Consider the following 20,032-nt stretch of genomic DNA (forward strand, 5'->3'; position numbering starts at 1 on the left):
CTTAATACACTGAAAGAAATGTTTGCATAACTGTAACAAAATTTTGGTTACTGTTTACACAAAAATTGGGACTTGCGAACTATGTGTTATATGTTACAAAACCGTGTTTGGCTATCAGTGTTCAGGTACTGGGTATACACTACAAAATAAGTTTGTAAATTTATGCAAAGTTTATTTTCTTATAACCGTAGTTTAGTTATTTAGTAAAGTTACAAAACCAGTTCGGCTATCTATTTTTTTCAGTGTAGTTCCACGGGAGCAGGCGTTGGCGGGCCGACTCTATAAAAACCTCCTATTTCTCACTACAGAGGAAACTTGGTATAGGTTCCGAGTAACAATATCATTGTCTGCAGTCTATAGTTTATATTTCTGCTATGTCAACGAGTTTATTCAAACGTGTATCACCATCACCTTAAATTCTTGACTGCATGAACATGAAATTAGATTTATAACTTATGGAAGCTGATCTCTCAGTTGGGAGTTGGGCCATTTGGATGGAACCTTATCATCATCTGTGTTTGGGCTTTGCGCGTTAATCCTCATTTTGTCAAAGATGTGTTAATCAAATCGGTTCAATGTTGACTGTTTGTCGAAACTGTCGAAAGGTATCTATCACCACAACAGATATGTAGTTAGATGGCTTCGACAGTGGCAACAACCGCGCGCTAAATCACGCGCGGAGAGAAAGTGCACTTTTTGTGGACCGCGCATCATTCAACAATAACTACGCTTATGTTGTACGATCAACGCACGTCAACACAAATAACATCGTTTCTAGTTAAAGAACCACTGTTTCACACGAATTCTATTTAGTCTGCGACATGATAATTGATGACTTAAATATGACGGTGATGTTATAATACAATGACTGAATCATGTATCACTTTCACAAAGCCATCTTCTGTTTTAAAATAAAAGCGAGGTCGGCGTAGGCGGCGCGGCATGAGCCAACTGAGGAGTCACTGCACTGTCGCCGGCCGAATTTAACAAACAAGAAGCCACCATCTCCCGGCACTTAGTACCGCATGCTTCTTTGGAAGAATAAATTCGAGCGTAGGCTGCGATGGTATGGTCACGTAAAAATAAGGCCTGCTGACTGCGTAGGAAATTTGGCATTACAACTTTCCATCTCAGGTCGAAGATCTAGGGGCAAACCCAGAACAAGATGGAAGGATGTAGTGCTAAAGGACATAAAGTGAGTGCAAGTTATATGAGGGCGATGTCGTGCACAAGGCGAAGTGGAGTAGTTTACGCAGGAAAGCTAACCCCACCACCATGTGGGATACATTTTAGCTAGAAACAGAGAGATCGGTACACACTGCAGACACAACCCTAAATGAAAGATAATAAGAACAAAAAAATATAACATAGAAAACTACAGTAACATCACAATTCCGAATAATTAATTTTATTTTGGCACACGGAAATACGAACCATTAATACCGACATGAGGGAAGTTTTAGAATCAAATGTTAATTTCGTAAAGTCATTTTTTTTAAACCAGTCTATTAATTTCGTAACTTACTAGTAACTATATTTAAAACGAGACGCAACGCATTAACTAACCAAAGGAATCATTAATATTATCATATTATTGATTTTTTTAAATACTAATACTGTAATTTGTCTACTTTTTTCACGCCACTGTTCGGAAATGTGGCAATAGATGGTCTAAAACCAAGCTGGAAAGTAGGCAATAGCTGTAGCACCTGAACCACCACTACTACAATGTTTCATTGTTATCATCATCTGTCATTGGTGGCTCGAGTAAAAGGTCATTTTTTGGCGCAACCTTTTCCTTCAAAAATAAAATTAGGTTATTTATAGAACCAATTACTTGTTTAAAAAAGAAACGTCAATCAGTTCACGCTTAAGGCATTTTTACTTTTGTAGCTGTTTGTGGTTTTTTAGCAAACAACAGAAAAACGCCTCTTAAAAGTGATAAAAAAGAAAAAAAGGCGGGGTCGGAAAATACTTACTGAATTGGATAGTGTAAATTGTATTTGACTAAAAAATACAAGAAACAGAGAAACACGTATCTACGCTATAAAAATGAGTTCTTCTAGTAAAGAAAATATAAATGTTCCTGGCAAAAATACATCGCTTTGTTTGAACAACCGTCCGCACGTCAATATAAATATCAATTTCTATTAAAGTACCTACATAAAAGCAGTACACTTTGCGACGAAGATCGTCTTATAGAAAAGTTTATTTTTTTCTGGATGACTTGGGTTTAGATGTAAAGCTTTGATTGGAAATAATAGGAAAGATTCTTAATTACAATTTTATAATACAAAATTGTATTTTTTTCGTAGGGTTTTACGTTTTTATAGGAATTTCCTAACTTAGTAAAAACAGCCGATTTTCATGATATTTTTTTTTACTTCCAATATCATTTAAGTAAAGGTTACAGTTCTGTTAATTTTGAAACAATATCAAGTAATGCAGAATAATTATATAAAAAGATACAATATTATTGATCTAAAGTTATAGTTTTCCCTTAATTTACATTTTCTTATATACTGCTATTATATTGCACTCAACTGTACCACTGATCATAAATAACTATAAGTTATTTATGGTCAGTGGTTATGCAAATGTTTTCTTATTTCCTCACAGTAGTCGTGAAAAGCACTATGTAATGCCCCGGCCGGAAACGCTAAAGATGGACTCGTATTATTTGACGTGTCGGCCCTCAAACTAACTCGTCCACCTTTGAGCGGGTTTCTGGCCTCTCCTACAATGTACTATTGAATCATAGCAATGCGATTTTTTCCATACAAATATGTTTTATAGTTATTTAAGTTTTTTGACAACTTTACCACAAACGTACCTGATAAAAAACATGGTGTTTATTCTGTGAAGTTCTTTACAAAGTTAGTAGGTACATATTAGGTACCTAGACCTACCTAGAATAAATCCAGAATTAACTCTATAGATTTCGCTAACTCTTAATAGCCTTTACACGCTGGGTAGTGCTGAGGGCCAACCTACAAATTTCGGGCATCTTTCTCTTTCACTACATTGGAATAAAACAGAAAGATGCCCGCAATTACGAGTACTTCGGTTCGCGGTAGGCCCTCTGCCTCTACGTGCGTCTCATGACACGGGCAGGGGCAGCACCCGCTCGGCGTATCACTTACTTTTCATTAATCTGCCGAGAGGGACTCTACGTGTTTGCTTGGGGTCTGCACACGCCTTGCATATTTCTCCGGAATACCATTAGTAATAGTTTTGTTTGTCATTTTGCGTAGTCAATTCAGTTTCACGATCTCATGACACATTAAAGACCATTTGACCGCTGACGTTGACGGATGGATGCTGCGGCCTTGAACCTATTGGTGAGGTCAGCATAGCTTCCTTGCGACGTTCTTCCACGGAGCGACTGCTACGGGCTTTTACATCTTGAAAGTCTTTCTGACTCCTGCCGTTTTTCTCCATGTAGGACTTTCCTGACGACCCTTAGTAGCGACTCTACTTACTTACACGCAAACGCAACGCACAAGGAAATATCAACCTTGGCATTAGCATCAATTATGATTAATGAATACACTCATAAAGGTGCGTGCGGCGTCAAGTCTTGTGACGTTCCGTCGAAATCGCGCAATATCACTAATGATAACATATAAACCCAATGGTTGGCGAAGCCTTGAAATATACTAGTACTAGTACGGACGCTGGCTACCGATTGCGTAGGCGGGCGATACATAATGCGCGCACGCTGGAGTGTGCGACAGGGACCGCGCGCGGGGCGCGGCGCGCCGGGACCGGGGGTCAAGCCTCAGTCGTCGCCGAGATGTGCCACGCGGTGGTGCTCGGCGTGCTGTTCTCGCTGCCTTCCTACTTGTACGCGGCCGTGCCCTTCAGGTGAGAACGGCGAACCGCAACAAACGAACGCAGTGCCTTCAACAAACGGATATAGTGTACATACACCCTGTGTAACATAACATTAAAAAATCTCCAGGACCTGTCATGATAGGTTGTAGCATGAATACCCCTGTGAACCGGAAGTCGAACGGGCTCTATAGGGAACCGCTAACTATACGCTTTCTCGTCGCAAATGGCCGGCCAATGAATCACGAAATGAGTGTGCGTTAGTGAGTGACGAATGGACTGCCTGGAGCTGGTCGCGCGATGGCTCGCCGCGCTGCTCGACTCGCTGCTCGTCAAGTTAGTATCCCTCCAGAGCTTACAGATTACAGGCATAAGCCTAACCGATGGCGGAAAAAGCCTTAGCTGCGAAAAATTAAAAAAGCTTCTAAGCTCTTAGGCACAACCGCCTTCATGCCAGATCTAAAATACTTGCTTATAAAGTTGTACTTGGCCATCCGAGCCATGCGATCAACCACTGAAGTATTTTGGAGGCACAGAAACAGATGCATACTGTTGACCTACAATTAAATGTCTAATGGGGATACAAATAGCTCCCACGACCCAGCTATCTCACTACGACTTAAGGTTGTAACTAGCAGCCAATAAATCTTAATAAAGCCCACAAATTGGTCATATAAGCCTTCAGTTCTTATGGATTACCAGGTTAAGTTATACTAATAGACACTAGACTAGGGACGAACTCACGGTAATGTTCAACGGATGAAATCACAATAATAGACTAGTCAGGGAAATCCAGAAGGAAAAAACGGATGACTTACATAGTGCAATTCTCTAACAATGCAATATCATCGAGGGTCTACCTTAATGTAAATATTACTCTAGCTTTCGCAACCAAACTAGAGCGTGAAATGTAACGAAGAAAAAGTATCGGTAAACACGTGCCGTTGCCGCCAATGCCTTACCTTTCCTTAATTCCTTAGGAAATCCTAGAAGCAGAGGACGTCTAACGTCTCATCCAACAAGTCCAAAGATTGACAGAAAAAGGATGCGTTTAATCATAAAAGTTATGATGGAATCATTATAACTTAAGGTAAATACCACAGTATAAACATGATTCAAAGTATTGAAACATCGTATTGAATCGACCTCTGCGTTGGTTTCGCCAGTTAGTCCCGAAAGTGCCGGAACACTACATCCTTTGGCAGTGGTCGCCAAAATCCTAGAATTCCTAGACAGTTATTAAAAATACTGTCTAGGAATTCTAGGATTGAATGAGCGCTAAGACTTGGAACAGCGAACATCAATAAATTCATAATTCGATTGGTTTTACGGTATCAAGGCAGGTAGGTAATGCAATCAAACTTCAAACGCTGATGTCAAGTAGTATTTGAGAGCCCTTGTCGAGAACACAAAAGCTTTTTTACCTAGCCCCGTGTCTCTAAGAGCACAGTACCTCAGAGTTTATGCCAGACGTGAAGCAACTTCCTTTCCTTCATTATATTTACTAGTACTGTATTCTTACAAATAAAGAATTATGATGACTTATGAAGAAACAAGTCGAGTCGAGATGGAAGTATGCTTTATGTCGGTGCAGCAATGCCAACGGAGCAAATTGCGACTTTGCGAAGCGATATTGAGTATCACTAATTCTTTTTGGCGTACCGAAGTCATGAATGCTAACATTCATCATACATACTAATATGATAGTTACATTCCAGGGATCAAATGAAAGGACCGGCCCGAAGTAAACACTACACTATTGAAAGGTTTGATAAGATATCAGACAAATGGCAGTCGAGTTTTGCGGGGAAGCAATAGAAAATGCCTACCAGATACATTTATATCAACAAAGGGCCTACCGCCGACATGGAAAAATCTAAAACGTTATATACTTCTCTATCGTCCTGGCATATTGGAGTGATGGAGAGGCAAATAAATTTAGTTTTCGGTAGTGCCTCAGGCCTAGGAGAGTTAAAACAAATTTTACTTTTTTGATCATAACTCTTTTGTATTAGAAGCTATATTTGCGAAATCTGTGTCATCTGACAGCAAATTTCATAACGATTCACCAACGTTGATAAGCCCAAATGTATGAAAAAATCACTGTCAGAATGTTCCAGTCCAAAAATATAACACAGAAATGTCAAAACGGATAAATTGGCCATTTAGGCTAGAAACTTACTTTTAGCAATATTTTGACTCTAACTGTGTAAAACCTCAACTGCTCATCTGAGGCCTAAACCATGTATTGGTAGAATCGAAATTGCACGTTTTATTTTTGAGGGTAAAGTTGGGAATGGATATATGGAGTTATGAACGCTGTGACAACTTACCTTTGTGTCAAAAAGTCGGCCATTAGCGAGGGCGCGGACCGTGACGTCAACTCGCGCGATCTTGTTTACATATCGGCGTCCTACGCGGCAGGCCGGCCCCATCAACAATGACCATTCGTGAACCTTATTGCCACGACGTAAGATGCATTAAAACTTTGATTGTAACGCCTTTGTTTGCAATTGATATTAGCGCTAGTTATCGATTATCGAGCACTCCGTCACATGCCTACTGTGTCTACTGATAAGTGATAACGCATTTTTATTGTGGGATTTACACTGTAATAGCGATAACTACTATTCTTTTCCTCTTTTTTCCGAATTGTCGTCATTCATTCATTAGAATTACCACAATAATAAAATGCGTATGGGCATAAATATACCCAGTTTAGACTCTATATTATAACTTTCCTATTTAGAACAGCTCTGTGGACAGTGCTAGAAAAGTGTGGTTGTTCTGTGAAGTTAGTGCGCCAATTTCACGAGAGTTTGACTGCTCGCGTACGTCATGAAAGCGCCTACACATATCAATATCCAATCACAAGTGGTGTTAAGCAAGGTTGTGTCATGGCTCCGTCCCTATTTGCCATCTACTTCTCTGTGGTGATGAATGATGCACTCCAGAAATGCAACATCCAGATATCGGAGAGCTTTTGCGCGGACAAGAGTATTTTTGATCTATCACGTCTCAGGGCTAATTACAGTCTGCCTTGGTTACAGAAATCCTATGTATGCTGACGACGTCTCACTTAAAGCTGACGCTCCATGCTGGAGGTCCTACAGAGCTATTTAGACAATTTGGATGAATCATGTCGCTAGTTTTGCCTAGTAATCAGTGCATCGAAAACCCAGATTGTCAAACAACCTGCTAGAGGGAAATCTGCGAGCGATGCGTTTGCTTATTTAAGGGGCAATGCACTGGACGAAGTGGGTACATTCAGATTTCAACGGGGTCTGTTGTGGAGTGACAATCGTCTCCTCACTACACACAACTCATCTGTACCCCTAATGTAAATTTATTCGATAGCGAAACGTGACGTACGCGTTTGCGTTTAGTCTCATTTTGTATGGGATTTTGAGTTTCCAAAACGTCCCGCTTGGCGCGCTGTTTTTATAAACTAGAGATTTAGATCCCATACAAAATGAGACTTAACGCAAACGCGTACGTCACGTCACGCTATCGAATAAATGTACACTAGGGGATCTGGACAACTCTACTGTGTTTCGTGCTGCCGGACTTTCAAAACCAAATTTGGATTTGCAAGTCACGCTCACGCCGATGCGTGTAATAGATAATAAAAACCCTTTAAAATAAATTTACACAAAAAACTTGTCAGGATGTCGCCATTGACGGATACGTCTAGAAGGACAGCATCATCATCATCATCATAACTTTACTGCTTTTGACGAGGACGTGTTCCCACTTGATAATAACTTGGTAACGATAAATATACTCGCTTACCTACTGTGTTAATAAGTTAACTGGTAACCTATTCCATTACGCATTTGTGTTGTGGTATTTACGCCATGATGACCATTTCTTTTTTTTTCCTTAAGCCTATCTGGAATTGTGGCCATTAATCAGAATTCCCCGATGTTTGCAAACGTGGAGCGAATTTAAATATTCCTTGGTTTAGCTCCATTACAATTTTGCTATAAAATAAATGGTGCAATAAACTATGATTGATTGAGAAAAAAAAAGATGCAGTTGTAGATTTCATCTTAATCGGTTTAGCGGTTATTGATTCCCCATACAAACTTACACCTTCCTTTTCACTTTAAAGGGATTTTTTTGGGATAACATTATCCTATCCACAGAATAACTAATAGTACTACCGTCCTATCTACTTCCACGGGGCTCGAACTATCTCTATACCAAATTTCATTTAAACCGGTTCAGCGGTTATTGATTCCTCATACAAATTTGGACCTCCCTTGTCTCACTCTTAAGGGATTACTTTTGGGAATGAATGAATAAGTGAATGATTTATTGCGTGTATGGTAATTCAGGTTACAATAGCAGGTACATTATGAAATAGTTCCACTGAACACTACCTTTACAGGTGTATACAAGCTTGCATATACTTATTTATTAGAAAATGTCAAAATAAATTATTACAATTATTAATAACTATGTGATTTCAATGTCAATATATTCTCTTAAACTATAAAAACAAATTGTTTATAAGCCAATCTTGAACTGAATTTTCAAATTGTTTTATGTCTAATCTAATATCTAAATTTATCGGGAAATTTATTATAAATGTAAAATGCTCATTATAAAACAATTTTTGGGTGCCAACTTCTGTCTTACATAGGCCTCATTGACTTCTTACCGCTCTAGAAGACATTGCCTGAACCTGTTTAAACATATGTATGTGCTTATAAACAAATGAACACGTTTCCACGATATACAGACTATATAAAGTTAAAATGCGATGTTCAATGAAGTAAAGACGACACGATTCTTGGTGTCCAAATAAGGCTCTTATACAGCGCTTCCAGATTAAATACAAATCTTCCTTATCAACGGAGTTACCCCATATAATAACCATATAATAATTCCGTACCGTAAAACAGAGTCTACGTACCCATTGTATGACATAATTGCCGCTTGTAAAGATCAACCTGTCGAGCCTTTCTATGAGCAAAGCCAAATTAGTTTATTTTGGAGCATAGGTTATCTAAATGAGCCATCCAATCACAGTGATGATCCAAAGGGGTTGATGGAAATGGGGTTAGAGATAAAAACTATCCTATTCTCTTCCCCGGGATTTAAACTATCTCTAAACCAAATTTTAACTAAATTGGTTTAGCGGTTTAAGCGTGAGACGGAATTAAAGAAAAAGTTTTTTTTTTAATTATCTTACAAGTAAAACTCAGAATGGTATCAATGTGATACCATGAATGCATGAATGAATTCAGCATCCCTGATATATGTATACGAAAACTATACCAATCCTGGCCTAAGTTGTAGCTTAAATCATAAAGATAAGTATCAAGATAAAGTTGAGGTGTTACCCGCGAAACGGCTATATTATCGTCCGTCGTAAGTTTCGCGCGGCGGCGCGCCATATATTTTCTAAATGCCTGCTGGCTTTACGCTCCTTCTTAATATAATTTAGTTTTGTTTGACTAATCTGATATAAACACTTACTCACGAGTTATATTGTTGATTGCAGGAAGGCGCGGCGCAAAGATCGCGAGGGCGAAGCGGCAGGCGACCCCAAGCTGTACCTCCAGGAGGCGCTGCTGGAGCGCAAGCTGCCCGAGCTGGACATGCGGCAGCTGGTCGATCTGCCGCGCCACCTCGACTACAACGAGTGGCTCGCCTCGCACAGTGAGTACCACCACCCTACATGCAAGCTGTACCTCCAGGAGGCGCTGCTGGAGCGCAAGCTGCCCGAGCTGGACATGCGGCAGCTGGTCGATCTGCCGCGCCACCTCGACTACAACGAGTGGCTGGCCTCGCACAGTGAGTACCACCACCCTACATGCAAGCTGTACCTTCAGGGGCACTAAACCTCACTGGGAACACGCCGTAGAACGATAACCGTTTGTTTATGTGCGCACGACGTGTCCTCCTTCCATTCTTGCTGTTCCAGGCTGGTCATTCTTCCAGTTATTTACTGAAATTGGCAAGCAATTGTGGTATGTTGAATTTTCCATCATGGCGTTGCTAATTGAACTGAGATTCTGTCAGTCTGTAGTCAGTATTTGTCAAATCAAAACGGAATCCCAAGTAATGGCCTAATAACTTGTAGTTTTCCTCCTTCCGCCTTACCGAACGAAATCAAACTTTAACCTAATAGAAATAGAGTACATTTTATTTATTAACTCCTTTGTTTACTCCTTTACTTCCCCTGGTATAAAAAATCCTTGTAAATTCCTTAGTTCTCAAGAAATTACAATTTAAAGTTTATTCTCAGAAACATCGATATAAACGTATATTCTTATTTAAGGTACCGTAGGTTCAAAATACGGAGTTTTTGAAAAATCGTACGTTTTTTAGATAACAATACGGTTGCCAAAAATTAAAATAGAAATCTTGAGGTTTTGCTCTAGGGACTTCAGCGATTGAAATCCTGTTTTTTTGACCTTCGCTCGGTAGAAAAAAAACACGAAAACAGGTCTAAAACTCACTTTAAAAATTTATAACAAATGAAGAAAAGCTAAAAATATGAAAATTGCTTCTAATAAAGCGCCATTTTATATTTGAGGGAACTCAGCGATTACTTTAAAAAAAAAATTAAAGCCAAAAACTTGATATCCGCGGTCCGAAGCACGCACATCCTTCTCGCTCACGCTTACGCTAGGTGAGAGTGAAGAAGGACACGAACCTACGGGGTTTTAATGTAAACGTGTCCCTTTTAACTTTCGTGTAATATTAGGGAATGCTCCCGGGACTGAGATAGTATGGCGGGTCCCAGGAATTCCCGGTTCCGGGACTGTAGTATAGACACCAGTATCGGGAGCACACCTTACGTAATAACAGACGATTTCTAAAATGATCATTTTAAATGATTTAAATGTAATAATGCTCGTGTATCTAATATAGAACATAACTTAAAATATTGTTATTTTATTGTCAAACCTATTTAATCCATTTTTAATTTATTTAATTAAAGACTACTTATATTTACTATAACATATATACAATCCTATGACTATAGTCAAGGACTTATGACATTAGATTAATTTAAAACGTGGACAAATTCGCTGCTGTTCTAAAAAATATATGTATATGTATTGTCAAGTCAAGAGCACTCGATCGCTCGTGAGTTCCTGTTCCGGTATCCGGTTGTATTGTGTTTTTATCGATTGTACATTTAGCTAATTGCTTTAGGTTTAAGTAAAGTTATATATTTACATTACCGACCGATACATGACCGATTTGGCTGTCACTATTTGTAGTTGACTGTACCTAATCAGTAGAGTAGGGTACCTTATCATTATTAAACTCTCTGTTTTTTGGAAACGGAACCCATGTAGTCATGTCATGTTCATGTCCGTCTGTCTGTCTATCTGTTCGTATGCCACAGCCATTTATCTAAAACTATAAGGTATATTTGAATACAATTTGGAACATAGGTTTATTTTGTAAGTCGCTACTAAGTATAGAAGTAATATAAAAAATATATATTTTTAAGGAAGTAAACAAAAATCAGTAAATATCAACGTCTTTAAAATGTGAATTCTTTTCAAAATCATCGCTTCGAAAGTAATATAAAGAAGACGCTTTCCAGATAGATTTTCGTACATTGACCCGCTTGTTGCCATCTCTACTGCACGCGCATAGTTATATTGCTGTCAAACTCGCACAGTGACATTGACAACCGGCGGTTTGTCAATGTCACTGTGCGAGTTTAGAATGATGTGCCGACCATCTATTGTGTATATTTGATGTTCTACCTTATGTTAATGTGTTTTATACGTCATGTTTTAAATATTGACTTGATTTTGTTTCTGTTACGGTAGAAAGGCAAAAGGAGGAAAACCATCTCTCAATAGCAAACTAGCGTTGTAATGCCTGTTATTAAAATGAACTCGCCTGTCAGCATTATATTGTAATCAAGGTAATAGTTTCATTTATATTGTTTTATACCACGATTGCAGAAACAGACTATATGCCTCCGGGCAGGCTGACAACATTTATATTAACCATTCGTTAGTAACAGTCGTAGTATTTTTTTATTATTACAAAGTGAAAAAAATAAATTAGGTAGTTCGTACCAATGATTTTTAAATTGGAAAAAGCAGTAAACCTCAGCCATGTCAAATAATTTAAATTTATAACATACATTTATGTAGCAAACGAACATTGCGAATTATTTTTGCTTTAAATATATTTACCTGCATACAATTATTTCATGCTCGTGTACCTGACATTCGCACTGGATTAATAGCCAAAACCCGCATTGCTAGATGTCCGCAGTCCTTTCATGCCACGGCATCTGCGTCGTTTGGCAGCGTTCGGCGTCCCTGCCGTGCCAGTGAGCAGCAAGCCCCGTCAGCGCCGCTCTGCGGTTCGGCTGGCGCACTGCGTATCGCTTTCCATTAATTTCCGATCGTTAAATTTCACAGACGAAAGCGTGCGTTATTTATAAATTGGACTAGGCACCTAATACTATCAAGTTTAATTATAAAAAAACCTGTTGAACAACACCGGTTCCGTCCCGGGGCGACCTGTCCTCCTTAATCGCAACTGCGATCACGACCGCCCTCGACTCTCGCTCTCGCCTGCCGCTTCTTTATTTACCAAACATCTAATATTATTAAATATAAGTAAAAAAGTTTCAATTGCATAGCTCTTATTCTTTTACTTTCTTGATTTATTGATATCTGAAACCTTATTTCGTCTCTGACTCACTCACTCATTCACTGAAGTCCTAGAAAGCTGAAGTTTGGTATGTAAGCTAGTTATTATACAAAAAACAAAAAAAATCTAAAACTTGGAACTTACCTCCCAACCCCTTCAACTAGTCTGAAACGTCTTCAACTTCAACGTCTGAAAATTGGTATATGGCCTCCTTGTTTTATATGACAAAATACATATTTCAGGAATTTTAGTAAATCAACCCCCACCCTTTAAATTAGGGAATGGAAGATTGTCATAAGCGATTTACAAAAAGAACTGAAATCCCATCAAAAACATTTTTGTGCAAAATATTGCCAAGACGATAAGACTCGCACTGAAAAAGTTATCAGTAACAGTGAATACGTACATTTTTCACGTTACGCCCATGTGACGGTAGCGAAACGGCCAAGCCACATATTTTGACTATGGTGTTATGTTTATGAAGTTAGGGCTTGTAGAGTTAGATAGAAGCTTGGCTCTACAAGAGATCTGTACCCCTAGTGTAAATTTATTCGATAGCGAAACGTGACGTACGTGAAAAGGGTGTGGAAAAGGGCGTTAGGGGGAAAAAGGAGTTGAAGTTTGTATGGGAAATCAGTAAAAGAAGCAGATTGTATAAAACATGCCCATGCATTGTTAATAGATAAATAAAATAAAATAAGCAACTTACAAAAAAAAATTAAATCCCATCAAAAACATTTTCATGTAAAATGTTGCCAAGACGAAACCATAAGGCATCTTTTTTGCGCTTTGAATACTACTTATCTCTCTGTCAACTGAGTTTTCCCAGAATATAACAACACTCGATTGTATACAATTTTGCAAGGATTATTACGGGTTATTCCCACCGGTTAGTTGGGTTTTTTCCCGCCTTTTACCAGTAGTAACTACTGGGAAAAAGATCCCAGTAGTTACCACCAACTCAGTTTGATTCGGTTTGGTGGTAACTACTGGGTTTTTTTTTTCCCACAAGTAAAAGGTGGGAAAAAATCCCAGTAGTTCAACATCTTGGTGGTAACTAGTGGGAAAAACCCATTATTACTGGCACCCTGACTTGTCGGAAACGACCTAGGATTTGAAAAGAAGACTATGCAGGAAGTATTGGTACCTACTTAAAGCTCGACCAGAAATATATGATCATTGTCAAGAGGGCGCTGTTATTCTCATGTATAGGGTGACCGTTCAGTTTAGTATGAAAAAAATAGTTCCAATGAAATTCCGCAATATGGCGCGTAATCATATACCACCGGTCAAGCTTTATAAAATAGTAATGAAGAATTTGCTTCAACCAGTAATATTGTTGTTAAAGCCTTTACAGTACACACCCACTAAAGTAAGTTTTATTTATTTATTTCCTGTCTAAATCTAAATTATACCTATGTTAGATAATTATGTACATCAACTAAACGAAAGACATATAATATATTACTCTGCGAGTGCAGTCCTGTCACAAAACCATTTGCGTTAGGTGAATTAAACGGTCCCAGGTGAGTAGACCTACAGAATTAGTTTATAACGGCTGCATTTCCGCCGGCGCACCTGTCTCTCGTGCGCTTCCCGAATCACCGCGGCGGTCGCCATCGTCACGGCAACACAATGAAACGGCTATTCGCCGGCATTCCCGCGGTAACACCTGCGCGGCCGATGCTCCCGGCTAACAACACTAGAATAGTAGAGCTTGTCTCATTCCAATAAGCATCCATGGGTAGTAAATATCATTCACTCTTTGGCTTGACTCGCAGATAGTTACTTCGAGACCCTATAATCATGCTTTGGAGGCATGGTATATTCCCACTAAGTGCCGTGCAGTATTGTAAAGTTAGTTAAGAGACAAATCATCGACGAATCAGTTCACATATTAGTGTACGAACTGAGTGGATGTTCGAGGGAGACGTGCGGCGTTCATGTTAAACAAATTAATTAATTCAATCACATCTGCTGGCAAAGTGCAGCATGCACTCGGGCCGCTGCCTGTGTGCATGCACTTGCTCGGCTGGACGCTCGACACTTAGGTGCACTTAGGTGTAGATAATGACGGTATAAATGGAATTGGGTTGATCAACTATTTCTGGTTCTGACCCATAAGCGAGAGGACAATAGTAGCCCAGTTTGTAAGAAAAACTGGTGCATCATTTTCTACTAACAATACCACAAAAATTAATGCTTTGTCAATTTAAATACGAAATAACTAGGATTTTAAGAGTAACCCAGCAGCCCATCATATACTCGTAGGCTCCGTCACACCGATGCGAAAGCGTTTCAGAGCAGTCGCGGAGCGGGGCAGTAGTAAGGCGGTGATGTCAAATTGAGTGCGCTCGGGGGATTGAAAGCGTTTTGATCACCGACCCGCGTTGTAAGTTACCCCCGGCGACTAACCTTAATTTGTGAACCGTATTTCTGTAATCGACAGTCATCGACGCATTAGAACACTGTCTGAAAATGAAATGGCAATGGGCGGGCCATATAGCGAGAATGAGCGACCAAAAATGGACCAAACGTGTAACACTTTGGAAAGGGCCACATGGAAAAAGAAAATCTGGCAGACCAACCACAAGATGGGTCGATGACGTCACCAACATCATACCGCACAAATGGCAAGATGTAGCGCAGGACCCCTCAGAATGGCGGCGGCTGGGGGAGGCCTTTATTCGCGAAGAGGTCCACTAATCATAGTGCTAGTTAGTAGTTATATTAAGTTAATAATAATAAAAAAAAAATAAGTATGTAAGCTAGAGATATATATTTATTAATCATTGTTATTAGAGTGGAATTAAAGGCTTTTTTATTTTTATTTTTATTATCTATTTTTTTAAAGAATGGGGTTTTATTACGCAGTGACGATGTCACCCCTGTATTGAGTTTTACAAAATTACCTACACTACTACTACATTGTTTTAAAATATAAATTGTACAGTTGTGTGCAATATAATAGCAGTACACTCTGCGACGAAGATCGTCATCCGAGTCTTTTAAAGCGATGCCAGGATGATGTTACAAATAACCATGTTTTTAGATTTGAAACATGTCATATCACTCCTCAGCGCCTCGTTGCGGACACATTCCATCAAAACATGTTGGACATCTTCTACTTTATTACACTCTGGGCAATTTGGTGATACAGCTAATTTCATAAGGTGCTTAAATTTATTTGATGAAATATGCCCGGAACGAAGCCTAAGGAGCGATACTACCTGTTTCCTGCTTATTAGCTTTTTGTCAAACCATGGGACCTGAGGAGGCTGACATTGAACTGTTCGGTACCAGATTCCTTTAGTAAGAGATCGCTCATTAAAATACTCCTTCCAAACCAGCCTGCACCTCCTCCTGGCGTTACCTGGTACTTAGCTGTGTTAGACAACGGTATGGGATACCGTCAGTTATTGCAAGTTTTGCAGCTCGGTCGTCTCTTGATACCAACATGAGAAGGAGTAGACTTCAGAAGTCAGGGAAGTCCTTAAGGGTAATAGTTGCAAAAATTTACAATAAATTACCTGAAATAATAAAAGAATTGAGTACTGAACGACGTTTCACACGTGAGCTCAAAACGTTTTGCTCAACAAAAGCATATTACTCGGTAAAAGAATTCCTGGATGAATGAATATGTCGAAACATTAAATTATTATATATAGGCTAAGCTAACTATAATTTGTAACCGATTATATGACATTGAAATTTCTATAATTCAATTTAATGAAAAAATGTTTAATTTAATTTGTTTTCAGTATACTTTATATCTATAATTTATTATATTAATTTATTATTGTTTTGCTCACTGTTACGTATAAACAGTAGTTTTAGGTAATATGACGATGTACAATTAATACAAATAAAATCTATTCTATTCTATTCTATCCATTGTATAATTGAACGTAGCGCCGCGTTTCGGCAGTGTGGCATAGCTCATAACGTTCGGTGCATTCAGAGTTGCGCGGCACCGTGCGCAATCCGCGTCGGTTCCGCTACCGCGTCAGTGTGACGGAGTGTTAGCCATCGCAACGAGTGGCAGGAAAAAGTTGGTTCACTCAAGTGTTATAATGTTTCAGCATTGGCGCTATTCGAGCACGTGAACCTGGTATACGGAGCGGTATCGGAGTTCTGCACGGCGAGCAGCTGCCCCGACATGTCGGGCCCCGGCGGGCGCGTGTACGCGTGGGTGGATGAGCGCGGCAAGAAGGCGCGCGTCGCCGCCCCGCAGTATGTGGACTACGTGATGACGCTCACGCAGAACACCGTCAACGATGAGACGCTCTTCCCCACCAAATACGGTGAGTGCTCTGCTATAAAGCTCGCCTCCGTCGTAAAAAGCGCTCCTAGCGTATTTGCTAACGCTGCTCAGCGCGCCAGCGACAGCGTCGAACGTATTCGGTCGGAACGTTTAAGTCGATCAGCCTAAGTAAACCCGCAAAACGTTTTATTATACACGGTGCCCGCGTGGAAACTGAAAGATTTTAACAATGTATTCCGGATCGTATTTAGAGACAAAAATGTCTTATAAACTTTTTTTATTTCGTCTAGTTTCAGAGTTAATACCAATTAATAAAAATCGTTTTTTTTATTGTGTTTCAGTGCATAACGTTTTTTTGATGGCGATGTCGCCACTATGGGACCTAGTCTAGATTGCCTTATTGACAGATATCAAAGTGACCCTTTGAATAGACTAGTTTTTACGAATATAAATGTACCAATTTTTCCAAGAACAAGTACTTATTATGTTTAAAAACATACAAAAGTAAAAAAAAAAAAACATTTTTTTGTCGGAATTGATTTAAATTTGTATAAGATTTTTTCCTTCTTATGACCTCAGGAATACGTGGTTAAATTCTTTCCGTTTCCTCGCAGGCACATTGTATACGTTCTCTATATAAAACTCGTTTAATACAAAAACGGATTGTTTAGCTCACTTTTTAACGGCTGCTGTCTAGCGGGACGATTTTTTCAGCATTTTGAAAGCTGGCATAATCGTCTCCGAAGAGTTCGGTAGTTAAAATGGGAAAGAAAACAGAAGAATGTGTTAGGATTATCTACCACATTCAGAATTCGGTATTCATAAACATGAACAACAAAGACAATTACGATTAAATGATTACAGTATTGTAGGCCAATATAAAAAAGGAAAATAGTAAAGACAATAAACCCGCGGGGGCAGGTAGTGGCGACACCGCGGACCCCTATTCCATGGGCCCCTTTCATCTGGCTTTCGCCTCTGTGCTTGCCTTCACTGGCCGGCCAGAGTGGAGTCGCAAAAGCGGGACCTATGCTCTAGATTGGAACTGTAAAATGTCGCCGGCGGCCTGCTGAACGGATTACTGGGAACTGGTTACCGCAGGTGAGGTGAGTCACCTCTCGACAACCTCACAGCCGCTCCGAAGTACCGTTATAGGGCCCACTAAATGAGTTGGCGACTCACCACCTGTCTTTCACAATTTTGAGACTGATTGTCACCGCAGATGTTCACTACTTAGTCTCCTCCCATAGCCCATTATCCAGTCCAACAAACATTCAAATCTGCAGCCTTAGTTCCCATCGCAGCACAAAAGTGCTGCCCCCTGGAGCATATAGGCAAGCCAGAGCTGAGAGTCCTGCGGGTGCCCTTGAGGTCCACTCCGACCGACGAAGTCACGCCGTAGACCCTGACCGACTCTCGGGTCCGTGGGGTCATTACTCCCCAACAGCTCGCCACAAGCTGCCCTGCAGATTAAGTTTTATTATTATTATATTGCAAACTGACATTGGAGGTAGAGTAGAACCAACTTGACCCCAATAAAAGAATCACGGTTTTCGAGTTTTTGGCTGAGCTAGCCCTTTTTATCATTGATGGTGCCCCTATTCACTTGGAGGGCCCTCAAAGATATTTTTTGTATTTATTGCATCACGACTAGTTGATTAAGATGTCATAAGTGTTATTTTGTTGTAAATTGTGCAGAAATACTCGATTGATCTTGACATAAATGAAAAAAAAAAAAACATTAACTTTGGCTTTCACCACCCGCTCTGAAAACACAAGTACAGTCAAGTCTAATGTATGTGTGTATGGGTGCACACAAGTTGATCAAAAATATGTCCCACAGCTCTCGGTTTATGTCGGCTAAGATGTCAAAAATTTTAATAATTTCACACATGTGAATTGACGAAAATGTTTGATGAAAAATACTTGTATCATGCCCTTTTTGAATCTGCATGTTTAATTTTTTGTACTCTTTCTCGTGACGGGTAGTGCAAACCAAAGTTTAAGATTTTTTAATTTAAGTCAAGGTCAATCGAGAAATTTTTCGTAATTTTCAGTAAATAAACCACTTTGTAAAATCACCCTCCTTTTTAATTTAAACAGCAGTTATCAATAGTCTTTCCTGAACCTAGAGTTAATGTGAATTAGGTTTTAAATCGAACTCAAATTAAAACCCACTTCCATTTTGCGCTTTATTGTATTATCGATCGAGCAGTGTTTTAATTAGGCCCCTTAATGAACTTGGAAACAAATTGAATCTTTAGAACTATTACTTTTTCTACGTCGCTTGACAGTTTGATTAGCTTTTCTTAATCTGGATCTGAGCTTTTACTGGACTTCAGAACAATGTGAAAAATAAGTCAAGTTCTCATTTGCTACAATAAGAAACATAGGAGTGAAAAGGAGTTGTGAAATAATGCATTTTCAGCCATAACTTTGCTATTTTCTTGAGTATATAGTTAACGATATTTTGCAATAGGTACTGTACTGTAACTACTGTACAGAAAACTATCTACCTACTTACTGGTTTAAAACAGATTGGATAAAAAATCGTTCGTGTTTGGATCAATACAGGCTCAGGCTCAAATTTGGCGATATTTGAACAGCTCCGCCATAAATTTAATAACTCTGTTTTTCACAGACAATAGGCTCAACACTTGAGTCTAATATCAAAATACGATGACGCATTGCGCTTTGTTTGGACACAAATAAATCCTAAAATCACGACGCAGTGACATAATCGCCAATAACGCCAACAGTTAAATTTAGACGTGATACACCAGTACGGATCCTATGACACGTCGACTGGTGATTAAATATCACACTTTGGAGGTCGAGCTTTTTAAAGATCTATCAGATAAAACCTGATTATCAGATCTTATTTTGATTTTGAAGGTTGCGAAAAAACATTAGATATGACTTAATTGCCATTCTGGCCCCTGTTTCACAATTGAGACATTGCTGGTCCAACAAGTAAAATATGTATTGACGCTACGTACTGTCCTTACTTATCGACCCGCAAATGTATGCTAAATTGTTTGTCAAGAGTCAATCTTGTCAGCATGGTGAAATAAGCTCCCTGGTGTTTCTTTTTTCGTGTGCTGAACAGCGAATTCTCCAGCAGAGTTGTTGCTAGCGAGGAGGCTTATAATCAAGTTATCGTTTTGTGGTTCTGTATCATCGCTAGTAAGAATTAGAAGCGAGAAAAATTGTGAACATATTTTTGGAAGTTCCGAACTGTAATATTTCTTATAACAATAACACAATCGAAAAAAGTCAAAAGAA

At 39.3% G+C, this 20,032-nt stretch overlaps 1 protein-coding gene across 6 annotated transcripts in view; it reads left to right on the forward strand.

Annotated features, from left to right (window-relative positions):
* LOC133516911 (MOB kinase activator-like 2) overlaps positions 1-20,032 on the forward strand; it is a 162,242-nt gene that overhangs the window by 137,692 nt on the left and 4,518 nt on the right. For 4 of the 6 annotated variants that reach the window (XM_061849953.1, XM_061849954.1, XM_061849949.1 and 1 more), the window contains 2 exons: positions 9,347-9,504; positions 16,566-16,787. In XM_061849953.1, coding sequence (XP_061705937.1) covers positions 9,347-9,504; positions 16,566-16,787 — 380 coding nt within the window. Of the gene's footprint in view, positions 1-3,619; positions 4,171-9,346; positions 9,505-16,565; positions 16,788-20,032 lie in introns of those variants that run through there. The other 2 variants (XM_061849950.1, XM_061849952.1) reach the window with 2 other exon arrangements.

This window comes from Cydia pomonella, chromosome 4 (assembly GCF_033807575.1).
Source record: "Cydia pomonella isolate Wapato2018A chromosome 4, ilCydPomo1, whole genome shotgun sequence".
Taxonomy (NCBI): domain Eukaryota; kingdom Metazoa; phylum Arthropoda; class Insecta; order Lepidoptera; family Tortricidae; genus Cydia; species Cydia pomonella.